This window comes from Gorilla gorilla, chromosome 5, assembly GCF_029281585.2.
Source record: "Gorilla gorilla gorilla isolate KB3781 chromosome 5, NHGRI_mGorGor1-v2.1_pri, whole genome shotgun sequence".
Taxonomy (NCBI): domain Eukaryota; kingdom Metazoa; phylum Chordata; class Mammalia; order Primates; family Hominidae; genus Gorilla; species Gorilla gorilla.
The window spans coordinates 64,532,691-64,547,248 of record NC_073229.2 but is presented as its reverse complement, the minus strand read 5'-3'; the positions used below and the strand labels follow the sequence as shown (position 1 = coordinate 64,547,248).

Below are 14,558 nucleotides of genomic sequence, written 5' to 3'. Positions count from 1 at the left end.
TTTCTATAAGATATTCAAGCATTTTTTTCATACCAGAAAATTCAAACAAAGCATGACTTGTATTAACACAAGCATTAATTGAGGAATAAGTAATAAAGATACTTGATAGCTAAATAAATTGATTTAGGCAGAGAAATTAGTATATCTAAAATGCAGAGCAGCCAGGGAAAGTAAAATACACCAGACTAGTCTCCTAGTAGAGGCTTAACATGCTGTTTGGGTTCTACAGCAATGCTGTCCAATAGAAATAAACTAAAAAAGCACATGGGTAATTTTAAACATTCTAGTAGCCACATGTTTTAAAAAGGAAAAGGAAAAAGATAAAATTCATTCTGGTAATATATTTTATTCAACGCAATATCCAAAATATTATCATTTCAATGTGGAATCAATATTAAGTATTATTAAGGAGACATTTTATATTTTTGTACTAAGTGTTTGAAATCTAATGTGTATTTTGCATCTCAATTTGGATGCAATTTTTTATTGTAATTATCTGATCTGAATTTAATTTTCCCAAATTTAGAGTTGAAAAAGTAGGCCTATAATCACATGTTCATTATTTTACATTATCTCTCGATCGTTATCAGGGATGAAGTTAATTAATGCCAGAGTTTCCTTGTCCCCTGAAATTCTATTATTGTTGGGGGGCAGGGGACAAAAGATGCTGACTGTGCAAACCACTGATGACAAAATGCAAGCAGGTTTTGTCCTTTCCCGGTAATTATTGTACACAGTAGGTGCTAGCCAGGAAACAACAGCCCATGTGGACAGCACCTAATGACAGGTCCATGGGCAGAAGCCAGGTGGGTAAGGGTCTATGAGTAAAGTCATGGAAAGGCCACCATGCCTAACAGCCTCATTTCTGGCACCAGGGAAAGTTCCTTGCCAGAAAACGTAAGGTTGAGTTCTCATATTCTCCTCCCCTTGGTATTGCTGGGCCTGGTGGGGCCTCGACTTTTCTTATTCTTTTTATTCATGTTTTGATTTAGGGAAGGAAGAGACAGCTCCAGCTCCCTTTTCTTGGCATCCCAGTCTTCATCGCGCTCATCCAGAGGCAGCCCCTTCTGCTGGGCAGTGCAACGGTGGTCCTGGCACTCGGGCTCTGCCCTAGGAAAGAAGAGAGGGGCTTCTGAACTTGGATCAGGAGGACCTGTTCCAGCCTGGGAATCGGCCTTTATTCACAGGTTCTGCACACCGCAGTTCAGTTGAGAAGGAAGGAGGCCAAGTTTGAGCATTTCCAAGCATACACTTAGGGAAGGTCTCAGACAGTAAAGAAACTACTTGGAGGTGGAGAAAAATTGTGGGACCCGAGTGAGATGTTAACAGACTCAAAGATAGTCACTCAGCTTGAAGAAAATGCTCCTGATTCTTGAAGTGCTCACATTTATAGAGCAACCTGCAGATTATTGCGAGACTGTTTTCGTTTATTTTTAGTTTTATTTTTCATAATCATAAAAGTGATGTGTGTTCCTTGTATAAAATTTAAAAGTACAGAAACATATAAGGAACAAAATGAGAATCACTCACAATCACATATGTATTATACGTATGTATGGATTATGTAAAAATACATATAATTGTAAATGGATACATGGATGGATAAATAGATAAATAGAGCATTATACACACATAGACAATGGGAAATACGCACATATACAGTTTTGTATGAGGCCAATGGTGAGTATGTGACTTGCTTAAAGGCACTTGGAAAAGTCACTTTTGAACCAATATGAGGACAAATGGAATTTAAGAGGATAGATAATGGTATAGGGAAGGCAAATAGCATTTTAAGTGCAAACCATTATTAAAAGCACAGTTCATTCAAAGGACAGCAAACTCACTAGTCCTTCACCCTAAGCTGGAAGTGACCTTTCAATCTTCAGACCACACCATGTCCTTCCTCTGCCTAGTCACTCTCTGTCTTGTATTAGTGTTATTTATGTAAACAAGTTATTTCGTCTCCCACACAGTTAACCTTCTTGATGTCCAGCACTGTATCTGGTTTATTTTAGGTTGTTTTTAGTGTCTAACTCAATGACATACACATAGTAGAACTCAAAAATATTTGCTAAATGAGAGGTTTATCACTTGGGGGGCTGAATCAAAAGCTGAATTGTTTCACAACATTCCCTAGGATATTCAGAAAATGATCACATATGGTCTAGGCTTCTTTTGAAGTTCTCTTATATCCTTTATCTTCATCACCTAGCCCAGGAGCTAACTTACTCAAAATGTGAATCAATAAGAAATTCCTTAAGTGATCCCCTTGCCTAAAGTCTAGCAGTCTTCAATCCCACGCAGTACCACTGCCAACTCTTCTACTACACAAATAAATTGCTAATGCATCTATTTCAGCTTGTGACTCCCCTGATGAGCTCACAGTCTTCTGCTTGCCTAGTTCACTGTGGTCACCCACCCCGTCACCTGACCTTATCCTCCATTCCTCTCTAGTGTGAATGCTCTGCCTAGCCAGGCCACTCATCCCTGCACTCCACTATCCCTCACCTTCTCACATATACACACAACCTATGCACATTTCCAAGTTGGTGCCTTCACTCTAAATCAACAGTTTTTCTCTCTCCTTCATTAGCCAGCTAGCTTTCAAGATCCAGGTTAATCCCCCCTTAATTCAGGATTCTTCTCCCTAAACGCTCTGTCAGAAGGGAAGTTCTTAGTGGGAGCTGATGATAAGTAGAAATGACTCACACGTGATGTGACTGACCTTTATTGTTTTTGCTGGCTCAACACTGTCTGCCTACTTTTCTTGGTAATAGCACTCCCCACTATTTGGAGGCAAGCACCCCTCCTGCATTTCAGTTATGCTGGGATCATATTTCATGTTGATCCCTGGTCACTAGGGAGGGGCTGGGATTACTTAGAGAGACTCAGTAGAGGACAGCCAAGGGCAGGACCCTGAGGAATGTCAGCATTTAAAAGGCATGCAAGAACATATCATAAGATTTATTCTTAGAAAAAGCACATTTTAAAAGTCATAAGGAATTATCAGAGAAGTAGAAGAAAAACTAAAAGAGAATATCATCAGACAAAACAAGGGAGAAGAGTTTCAGGAATATTAAATACCGAATTAAGTGGAGGTAAGATGTGAATTGAGAAGAGGCAATTGATTTAGCGTGAGGAGCTCCCTAATGACTTGAGTGACAGCTGATTCAGTATCAGGATCAGGGAAGAAGTCTGAAGCGTGGGTGAGAGGTGAAAAAGTGGAGACAATTACATAGATTAGTTTCCTCAAATTTAATGTTTCAAAGAAGTACAACTATCATGCTTAATAATGCTATATTATATGTTAAAGTTCCAAGGCTATATATGACTATCAAGTAATATCAGTAAGCGTTCCTATCACAATATTCAAGCAAATGAAATAACGTTGCCTTTTTGAGAGAAAAACATATTTTGAAACTTTTACAAGCAGACATAAAGACAGTTGACATTTCCAAAAAGGCACACATAATTTATGAAAATCTATTACATTCCAAATTTAGTACAAACTCAAAGCTGATCTAATTCTGATATTTAAAATGCACCTCTCTCCTCTGGCTGAAAATGAAATAACAAACCCTTCCAATTAATAGACATTTAAAACCTACTGAATTTGATTGCTAACAAGTCAGAGGAAGGACATGTTGTCCTTCCCCAAGATTTTAGGACCTAATGTTTACCATGATCTTAGATCTTGCAAATACAAACTACTAAAGAAATCAGGTGTTTCTTGATTTATATAGAGTCAAAATTCTATTCCACTGGGGAGAAGAAAGAGAGGGTAGTTGTTTAATGGGTGTGGAGTTTCAGTTTTACAAGATGAAAAAGTTCTGGAGATCTGTTTCACAACAATGTAAATGTGCATAACACTGATGAACTATACACTTTAGAAACAGTTAATATGGTAAATTTTATGAGTTTTTCATCACAATAAAAATACAGAAAACTATTCAAAAATTATATTTTTTACACAAATTATTACTATAAAACATGTTAGACACTCAGAGGATAAGTGCTTTTCCTTTTGAATTAAAAAAAGTAGATTAGCTTTCAAGTTGCTTAGAAGTGTAGGGAAGAAGAAAGACACAGTGGAATTCAGAAGGGCCTCTAACTTTTTATTTGTTTGATAATACCTATTTGAACATGTTCACAGTCCAAAAAGAAGTCAAGGGAAAGGAAAAAAACACTAAAAATACAGGAGAAACCGTAAAGATGTAACAAAGAACACACGAATAATGAATGGCCTTCTAGAAGACGTAAAGGATTAGATCAAGAGTCTATATGGAGGGATAACACTTTACAAAGGAGGGACAGGACGGCAAGAAGGAGCTGATATAAATGTACATAAGATCTGCAGGTGTGAGACTTGAAAAATGTGTAACCCATGGCTTCAATATTTTTTCTAAAGTAGAAGGCATACCTCTGAAAGACAGGCTGAGGTGTGATGTGGCTTTGGAATTGCCAGTGAGGAGTAGGATAGGAAGAGATAGCCAAGCTGCTCTGAGGGCTCAGATAAAAGTGGAAATATTCAAACTGCTGGTGATACCCATATATTGACATGTGGGGTTTTCTCTAGCTGAGCAAGGATAAACGTGGAGAAGACAGAGATTCACCTAAGGTTGGGAATTCCGGGTTATGTGCTGGGTTGAGAATTAATAGCAGGAATAGCAGGAAGAGAGTGGAAGAATGAAGTGTCTTATGGTACTCATATGGTAGAGGAAATTTAGTGAGACCTTCAGGAAGGTGATAGATTAGGAGAAAAAGGAGAAGTTGAGTGACAAGAGATCTTGATGAATTCAAGACCTGGTGATAATACAGGAACTGATAAAGTGAAGAGAGCTATAGTCACATTGTGGTATGTTAGGATTTTAAAAAGTTCAGAGAACAATGTCTGCTGATGCTGAGGTCCACAGAGGATGGAGATCATTGAATGTAGGGGATGATGGATGAAACTGGGAAAAGTGAATCTGTGAGTCAGGACTCAAGGTTCTGCCTCTTTACTCCCCAAAGCATCTCAATTGTGATATTGGATATTTTTAATGTAAGACATTACCTTTAAGAGAATGTCTCTTGGGTTACTTCTATAGATAACTAATCTCATCATAGGCAAAATTTTCACTTGTTCAACTTTCTGAAGATAACTGCATTTTCAGATTCTTCGGAGGGCACCCCATCATGAACTGCCCCTGTAGATGGCATTGCTATCTATATCATTTGGTTTCCAAGCAACGATGCCCTCACTCCGATACTCTACTTTCTCTTGTATGAATTGTTTGTCGAAACAATCGAATTCTAAGTTTCCAAATTTTGTTCCATCCTCTCAGAGCTATAACTGTTATACAAATTATTGGTGCTTAATTATGTTTGAATGCTTGGCTGAGCGAAAAAAATAAACAGGTGCTAGTTAAGTTCTTTGGTGTGTGTGTAAATAGGGCATTCACAGATAAACATAGAAGTTTTAAAAGATAGGAGGGCACTGAAAAATGGAAGTCTAATTCACCTGCCTCATTTTAAATATGAGAAAACTGAGGGTCGGGAAGGTGCCTTGACTTGCACAAGGTCACACAGCCAGTTTGGATGCCTTTTAGAAAGCTGAAGGTCATGATTCTTGCACCATGTCCCATCTTCAAACTTGGTATTCCAATTCTCTTATCTGAGATAATTTTTGTATAATCAAAACAACATGTTAATATAGTTTTGACCCCTAAACTAGTCTTTTAAGTGAAACATTAATAAAAATAACTCAACTAAAAAAATCAATAAAAATAATAGTCCGTTGGCTGGATTTCCTCATTTCATTTTCATTGACCTGAGACCACAGAATCACCCAAGATCTTGATCACAGACTCCTGTTCCTCTACTCCTTCTATAGGTGGAAAAAAAATAAACTTACTTTTCCAGAAATGCCACACAGGCTTTCTGTCCATAGATCTGTGCAATCCTCTTTGGTGTGTCTCCAAAGAAGTCAGGGGCGTCAATGGCAGCGTGCAATGCATGGAGAGTTTTGAGTACATTCAGATGGCCTGATTCTGCTGCAAAATGAGCTGGGGTCCAGCCCACACTAGTAACCAGGCAGGGCCTGGCTCCATATTCGATCAGGAGCTGTATCACCTCCATTTGCCCTTAGATGTACCAAGAAGAAACAGGATGAGGTTAGGATAAAGATGTCCCAAGTGGCTTGAGGCCAGGGCCAGTCTAGGTAACACAACAGAAGGGGAAACTTTGCCTTTGAGGAGCCTCCAGTTTCCTATCATCATCCCCTCCTCCCTTTTCCCTCTTCTCACCAGGGACTCAGTGCCCTACCTCACCCCACAAACCTTGTTCCCACCCAGGGCCTGAGCCTTGCAAGCCTTCCCTGTCCTCCTTCCAGGACACTCCCCTCCCCTGTGCATTGCCACAAGCCCTGCCCAGGAATCTTGCTTTCTCTCCCAAGCCACACTATACCTGCCTATTGGTAAGGCCCACTGTGCTTTTGACAGTCTCAACACTGAGCCAAAACCAAATATTTTAAGTCCTATTTACGTGATAAATAGCACAGGTTAAGAGCACAGACTTTCTAGTTGATAGATGTGATTTCATACCCTGACAATCCCACTTGCTAACAAGTGGCACCTCAGACAAGAAACAAATATCTGAGGCCAATTTCCTCATTTGCAAATTAAGGATATTACCCCTTATATCACTGAATTCTTGTAGAGTGCAGGTGAAATCACAGACATGAAGTACACAGCACAGTGCCCAGCACATAGCAAATCTTCACTAAAAGGTGTTTCGGTATAGCTACCATCACTTTGTACTTAGATTTTTGCAAAAATATCCCAACTAATTTCTCTGCAGCCAGTCTGGCTTCTTGTCAACCCATTCTCCACACAAGAATCACAATAAATGTTTAAAAAGCAAAGTTGACCATAGCACTTTCTTACTTAACATTCTTTAATGGCTTTCTATTGCCAAAGCCTTTGAGAGGACCACTGCCTGAGTTTTTGCCACTATCTTCCTCTAATTCTGTAACTGAGCTATGTAAGGCGTGGGGGATTCAATGAGGAATGAAGCAAAGTCCCTATCCTTCTGTGTGATGCTCTATTCCTGTTAGAGGTTGAGAGGGCAAAGGACTAATATTAACTGAGAGCAGACTGTAAGATAGGCACTGTACACTCATTATATTACTGAATTCTCATCACAGGGCTCCAAGGTGGCATTCCTGCACATGTTATTTAGGTGAATAAACAGGCCCAGAGATATCAAATAACTTGCTTAAGATGCTACAACTAGTAAGCGGTGATATCAGGATTAAAATGTTCCATCTGGGGCCAGGCGTGGTGGCTCATGCCTGTAATCCCAGCACTTTGGGAGACTGAGGTGGGCGGATCACTGGAGGTCAGGAGTTCGAGAGCAGCCTGGCCAACACAGAGAAACACCTTCTCCATTAAAAATACAAAAATTCACTAGTCGTGGTGGCACGTGCCTGTAATCCCAGCTACTCGGTAGGCTGAGGCAGGAGAATCGCTTGAACCCAGGAGGTGGAGGTTATAGTGAGCTGAGATTGTGCCACTGCACTCCAGCCTGGATGACAGAGCGAGACTCTGTCTCAAAAAAAGAAAAAAAATGAAATGAAGTTTCCAACTGGCTCTAAAGAAATGTTTGTTCCACTCCCCCACATAGGCTACTGATTGATAGCCTCATGAATGGTGGACTCAAAAGGGCAGATCTACCCAAGCATTGCCCACTCACCTTTGATTGCAGCCCAGTGAAGTGGGGTACGGTCATTCCAGTCTACATCTTTGTAGTTTGGGTCACAGAGACCTTTCTTCAAAATCTTCTTCACTAAGCTGTAGTCTCCTGCAGCCACAGCTTGGTGAAGCTTTGTCATGTCTGACATTTTGGCCAATTCCATGGCAGAAAACAACTGTGGGAGAGACATGCCACTTAGGAAATTCTATGTAACCCTTTATTCCTAGCGAGTAATCCCATAGACTTCTGTATCATTTATTTCCTTTCCTGCTGCATGCATTTGCCTCTCAGTTTGCCTCATGTGTGTGGCATGAGTGTGTACTTAGACCTTAGCTCCTGTGGTTAGTGCCTGCCTGTCACCTACCCTAAAACTATTGCTGGTTCCCACTGCACACAGAATTATGTCTAAACTCACGGGCTACCTGGCCTCAAACCATCCTCCAGTGCCATTTCCTACTCCTACTTCGGAGTTCTAGTAGTGTTCCCTTACGTTAGTAAGTAAGTAAGTTAGTAAGTAAGCTAGAATTGCATGTAATTCTGTGCCTTATCTTTCTTATCTATAGAATGGATATAATCTGCCAGGGTTGTTGTAAGGATAAATGTCAATTTGCAAAAAAAAATTATATTGGATACAGAGCAGGTACTCAATGAAAATTAAATAGTATTAGTGTTGTTACACCCATTGAGATGGACACACAATCACACAAATAAATATGTAAAAATTGTTATTAATATTATGCCATAAACTAGCAGTTCTCAAACTATAGTCTATAGACCTTCAGAAATCCCTGGAGCACTTTCAGGGGATCTGTGAAGTCAAAGCTGTTTTCATTATATTAAAATGTTATTGGCCTTGTTTCACTGTGTTGACAATTGTTCTGATGGCTCAAAAGCAATAGGGTAGAAAACTGCTGGTACCTTAGCATGAAGCAAGGCAATGACACCAAACTGGACCTGGAATCATGCCATTCACCACACACTCAGAGTAAATTTTAAAAAGCCAGTTACATAGGAACATCCTAAATGAAACAATAAGAATTATTTTTATTAAATCTTTATCTTTGATTACATGGCTTAATAAATGTGTTTTTAGAATATTGTACAATGAAATGTGTGCATGTTTAGAAAATATTTATCACCCTAAAAACCAATATTTTCCATGGCAAAGAAAGGATGTTATAAAATCATACATGGATAAAGAGATCCATTTGGTAGACCAATGGATTTTAATAAAACCATATGGAAAGTGCATTGATATCATTTCAGACTGCACATTGCAATTAACCTTTAAGACACTACAACTTACACAATTTTGTAGTATCAAACAATATCCACAATTATCTGAAAATATTCCTCCCTTTTCCAACTTTATATATATATAATATATGTCTATATTATATGTACACACATGTATATATAATATAAATGTGTATATGTGTATATAATATATATAATTATATATTATATATACATATGTGTGTATGCATATGTGTATGTATATATATATCATGCACATATATGTATATATATTACATATACGTGTGTGTATGTGTGTGTATAACCAGATTGTCTTTATATACTTTAACCAAAACAACAAACTGAATGCAGAAGCAGATACAAGAATCCAGCTGTCTTCTATTAAGTCAGATATTAAAGAGATTGGGCAGGGGAGAGTAAACCTATGTGACTAGTCACGTTTGTTTTGGAAAATATATTTATTTTCATAAAATGTCATTTATATTATAGTGTAATAAGTTTATTACAGTTTTTTAAATGAACTAATCAATATTTAAAAGTTTTCTCAGTTTTAATTTCCAATAGAATAAATTGACAACTATAACCCACATAAACAAAAGCTCTCTGGGGCTCTCAATAATTTTTAAGAGTAGAAAGAAGCTCTGAGAACGAAAAGGTTGAGAGCTGCTGACGTAAACAAGGAGCTGAGCTAGAAAACAAGAGTGGAGAGAGTGCCACTTGAGATGGGGCCATTGGGAATGTCTCTGATCTCAAGATTTAAGTTGGGATCATAAGAAGGAGCTGGAGTCAACTTCACTAACTGTGACCAGCAGCAGCAGCAGCCCCTGGGAACTTGTTAGAAATGCAAATTATTGTGCTCAGCCCCAGACTTACAGAATCTGAAACTCTGGGCAGGGGTCCGGCCGTCTTTGTTGTGGTAAGCCCTCCAGGTGAGTGCATTGAAATGTGAGAACAGCCCTGGAGGGAGAGAAAGAAAAGTAAACGTAATTAAAATGCAATGCCCTAAATGCCCAGAGGACAGAGAGAAAGAGCCATTCACAAAGACCGGAAAGTAAAAGGAGCTTTCTCTAAAAGTGGCCTAAGCTTGGTCCTGATGTGATGGGTCAGAGACATATTGGCGACTGATGGAGGTGGAGGATCCCCAGCTGAAAGACAGCATGTATGTGTCCAGAGTCACATGCTGCAAAGGGCAAGTAGTTCCTAATGTTTAAACCAAGAGTCAATAAACTTTTTCTGTAAAGAACAAGATAGTAAATATTTTTATGCCAAGAGGAAAAAAAAAAGGGGGGGGGGAATAAAAGAGAAAAAAAATTATGCCAAGAGTCTATTATATATATGTAAGAAAGAAAACTCCTGCTCCACCCTGCCCCCCTTGCCTGGGGTGGATCTTTCTACCCTCTTTATACCCTGGAGCCCTCAGGTGGAGATATTCTTAGGTGAACGAGGACAAGCCTGAGGGGGAAGGGCCTGGTCGGTGAGATGGTCAGTTTCACTCTGCCCTAGTGATGCTCAGATCCCAGTGAGCTTTCTCTCCTCCTAGAGGGGTCATCTCCAGTTAGTTGGCAGGAGACATGGAGGCTCATGGAGCCACCAACTCCCATACTGAGATTCCTCTGCTCAGTCCCAGCAGTTGCCACCAGCAGAGTCTCCATTGTGTAGGTGGTGACCAGCAGGGCCTGGGCAGTGGCCAGGCACAGCTGTGGGCTGCTGAGGGGCCAGCAGGGGCAGAGGGCATTGCCTGGGCTTGCTCTGGGAGTCTCACTGTGCTATCCCATGGAGGTTCAACACCTTAAATGGTGACCACAGGCCTACAAAAGCGGGGTGAGCCAGATTTGGCCTGTAGACCATAGTGTGCTAACCTCTGATGTATGCAAATCATTAGAGATCTTGTTAAAATGCAGATTCTGATTTATTAGGTCTGGAACCTGGCCTGAGATTCTGCATTGTAACAAGTTCTCACAACGGTACTAGCTCACTTACCACACTCTGAGTAGCAATATCTCTGTGGCTGAAAAGTAAGGTATAGACTGGCTGGAAGCAAAATTGGAGAGCTGAGGAGGGAGTAAGGATGTGGCAGCTGTTCTCAACTGAGGGGATACATGAGAATCAGCAGTGGATTTTCAAAAATACAGATGCCTGGGCCTCAGTCTAAAAGGAATCAGAATCTTTGGGTGTGCAGGACAAGGATTGGGCATGTTTTGTGAAGTAGATGCTCTGTACATACTATGTTGGGTAAAAGAGAAGATGGCACAGACTGCGTTTTACTTTCAAAATTCATTTTAATAGAAATCCCTTACACTGGAGTGTTTGATCAATGATAAAACAGTAAACAAAAATGCTAGAGTGTTTCTAATCTGAGGGTGCCACTAAAATAAAACCATTTTTTAAATCAGTATCTAGAAGTTTTTCGCTTGCCTTTCATAGAGGCCTTTAAGCAGGTTTACATTTCAACTAACCCCATTTGTCCCACATTTGAGTTCATGCCAAGATTCCATAACTTCCCATGGGTGAGTTTCAATTCAAGTGGAAGCATTAGGCAGCAAAATTTACTTCCAGAGAAATGGAAAAGCCGATTCTAAAAAATCATATGGAAATGCAAGGGATCCAGAAGAAAAGAATCTTGAAAGAGAACAAAGTTAGAGGACTCACACTTCCCGATTCCAATAAGTATGCCAGGAAAATTCAGTGACAACATAATAGTCTTTTCAATAAATGATGCTGAGACAACTGGATATCTACAGGTAAAAGAATGAAGTTGGTCCTCTCCCTCACAAAGATTTATTCCTGTGTTTTCCTCTAAGAGTTTTATAGTTTTAAGTCTTACTTTTAGGTCTGTGATCTGTTTTGAGTTAATTTTTATACATGACAACAATTGCCACAAAACAATTGAACATAAATATAAGGGTTTTTTTTCTAGACTCTCAGTTCTACTCCATTGGTCTAAATATCTATCTTCATGCTAGTACTACACAGTCCTGATTACTGCAGGTTTGTAGTAAGTTTTGAAATGGGAAAGTCTGAGTATTCCAATGAGCTATATATCCAAGAGAAGAAAAACATATATCCATATCAACATTTGTACATGAATGTTCATAGAAGCATTATTTATAAGAGGCAAAAGTGGAAACATCCCAAAGGTTCATCAATAGATGAATAGATACACAAAATGTGGAATATCCATATAAAGCATTCTTATTTGGCAATAAAAAGGAATGAAGTACTGATACATACTTTATGGATGAACCTTGAAACATGCTAAGTGAAAGAAGCCAGTTACAGAAGACTACATATTGCATACCTCCATGTATGTGGAATGCCCAGAATAAGCAAATCTAGATAGCTAGAATGTAGACTATAGGCAGCCTAGGGCTGCGATGGAGGTTGGGGTGGGGAGTGACTGCTGATAAGTACAGGATTTCTTTTTGGGGTGATGAAATGTTCTTAAATTAGATTAGATGCTTTCACAACTCCAAAAGGCCCCAAACCACTGAATTCTACATTTTAAATGAATCCAATTTTATGGTATGTGAATTGTATCTTAACAAAGCTGCTTTACAAAAAACTATTAATTAGAAGCTTTCTACAAAACAAAAACAAACACAATTTGTTTGCAGAAAATATATACAATTCACTAGCTTAGCATTGACTACTGAAATTTATCAATTGGTTCCTTTAGCAACCAATCCTTGTGAATTTGATTAAATGCACTTGATTTCCTATCTTTCTGGTAGAGGCACATCTACCATAAAGAAAGGAAATCAAGCGCAAAGTAGTCAACAAATATCAGTTTTAATAAATGTGAGTGATTTTTAATAACTATAGTAAAAAAGAGAGGGTAACTTAAAAACACTTACTGTCTTGTGTGAAATTTGAGGAGCTCTGTGCTGGCAGGCAGTCCTAACCATCTGGAGTGTTGTGTCCATGCCATGGAAACTGACTCCTCCTTCTGCATGAAAGCCAGCCAGTCAACTTCAGCTTCCCTAGGTGTCTGGCGGGGTGGGATTGCCAGTCTGCTTCACACCCTAACTCTTCAGCAGTTCCAGCCGTCTTTTTTAGTCCAAATGTGTTGGCCCTTAACAGGTTCTTTCAAATAGTATTTAATGCAAAAAATAAAAATAAAATAAAATTTAAAAAGCTGTGAATGATTGTCTGCCCACATAACACTGTGATGGAGGTAGGCTGCTTACAGACCACATAACCATAAGAGATGTGAGACCTGTGGGGGAGTGGGGACAGTGTGGGCTCCTCACATTCAGAAGCAGCTGTCAGGTCTTGGGCAAGTTCCTTAACCTTAGAGAGGCTTTTTTTCTTTTCTTTTTTTTTTTTCTCACCAATAACATGAAATTTTAACATCTTTTTTTGTATAGTGCTATTAAATATGACTAGCTAAAATAATTTAGAAAACACTTGGCACAGGGTAGATGCTTTTACAAAAAGAAGAAGAAGAAGAAGGAGGAGAAGGAGGAGGAGGAGGAGGAGAAGGAGAAGGGGAAGGAGAACCAAAGAAAAATTCCTAGGTGCTTTCTTTTTGCTTCCTCTTTTTACCCCTTGCTCTAAGCAAAAATCTACCGTATTGATGATGATGATGGTCAAAAAGACCTTATTTCTTCTTCCTCTCTTTCTACATTTTCCCTGCCTTTTCCCTCTCTCCTTCCTTTTCTTTTTCCCTTTCTCTGAAGGGAGTTCCTCTCTCTCACTCTCTCTCTCTTACTATCTTTCCCACCTCCCTCATTCTCCATCCATTTCTCTCCCTGCCTTTCTTCCCATATGTATTTAGTAAATGCCTTATATCTGTCAAGCACCACTGTACTGGGCCCTGTGAAGATCAAGATACCCATTGTTCCTGTCGTCCTTGAGCTTTTGGTCTAGATAAGAATAAACAAGAAAACAAATAAACGTACACAAGTAGACTCACAACCTGTACGAGTACCATGAACAAACAACATACAATAGCAGAGAACACCAGGAAAGGAGTATGGGCAACTTAGGGGATGACATTTGAGGGTCTGAGGGGAGACCTGGCACAGCAGAAGAAATCAGGCATCTGAAGAGCTAGGAAGGTGACCTAGGCAGAGGGAGCGGAGGAGCTTGGCTTAGGTGAAGAATGCAGAAGAGGAGGATGCAGCTGGTTTATGCAGTGTGGGGCAAGTAGAAGATGAGATCATTCCTGGTCTACTAGGACATGGCAAGGAGTTTGGATTGTATTCCAAGTACAACGAGTAGACATTGGAAGCACTTAAACAACGAAGAAGAATGTGCAACTTTTATTTTCTTAAAAGACTACTTTGACTATTATGTGGAGAATGGAGCAAAGGGAGACAAGATTGAAAGCAGGAAGATTGCTGAGGAGGCTACCATGGAAGTCCAGACAAGAAAGGATGGTGACTTGGTGAACTGTGGCCATAGAGATGAAAGAAGTGAGTGAAATTAAAAGTTTTTTAGGAGGGAACATTGATAGAAGTTGCCAATGGATTAGACATGAGTACTGGGGGGAAAGAGGGCATCAAGGATGATCCTCAGGTTTCTGGCTTGACGAACCTGGTGGAAGGTGGTCACATTCGTGGTAGGAG

The 14,558-nt window shown here is 39.5% G+C and overlaps 1 protein-coding gene across 1 annotated transcript; it reads right to left on the bottom strand.

Moving 5' to 3' along the window:
- Positions 1–326: 326 nt before the first annotated feature.
- ANKRD66 (ankyrin repeat domain 66) lies at positions 327–12,911 on the bottom strand. The gene is made up of 5 exons (XM_004044142.4): positions 12,843–12,911; positions 9,862–9,945; positions 7,732–7,906; positions 5,894–6,122; positions 327–1,110 (listed from the first exon to the last, which is right to left on the bottom strand). The coding sequence occupies exons 1-5, from the start codon at positions 12,909–12,911 to the stop codon at positions 912–914; spliced, it is 756 nt and encodes a 251-aa protein (XP_004044190.3). The 3' UTR covers positions 327–911.
- Positions 12,912–14,558: the final 1,647 nt, after the last annotated feature.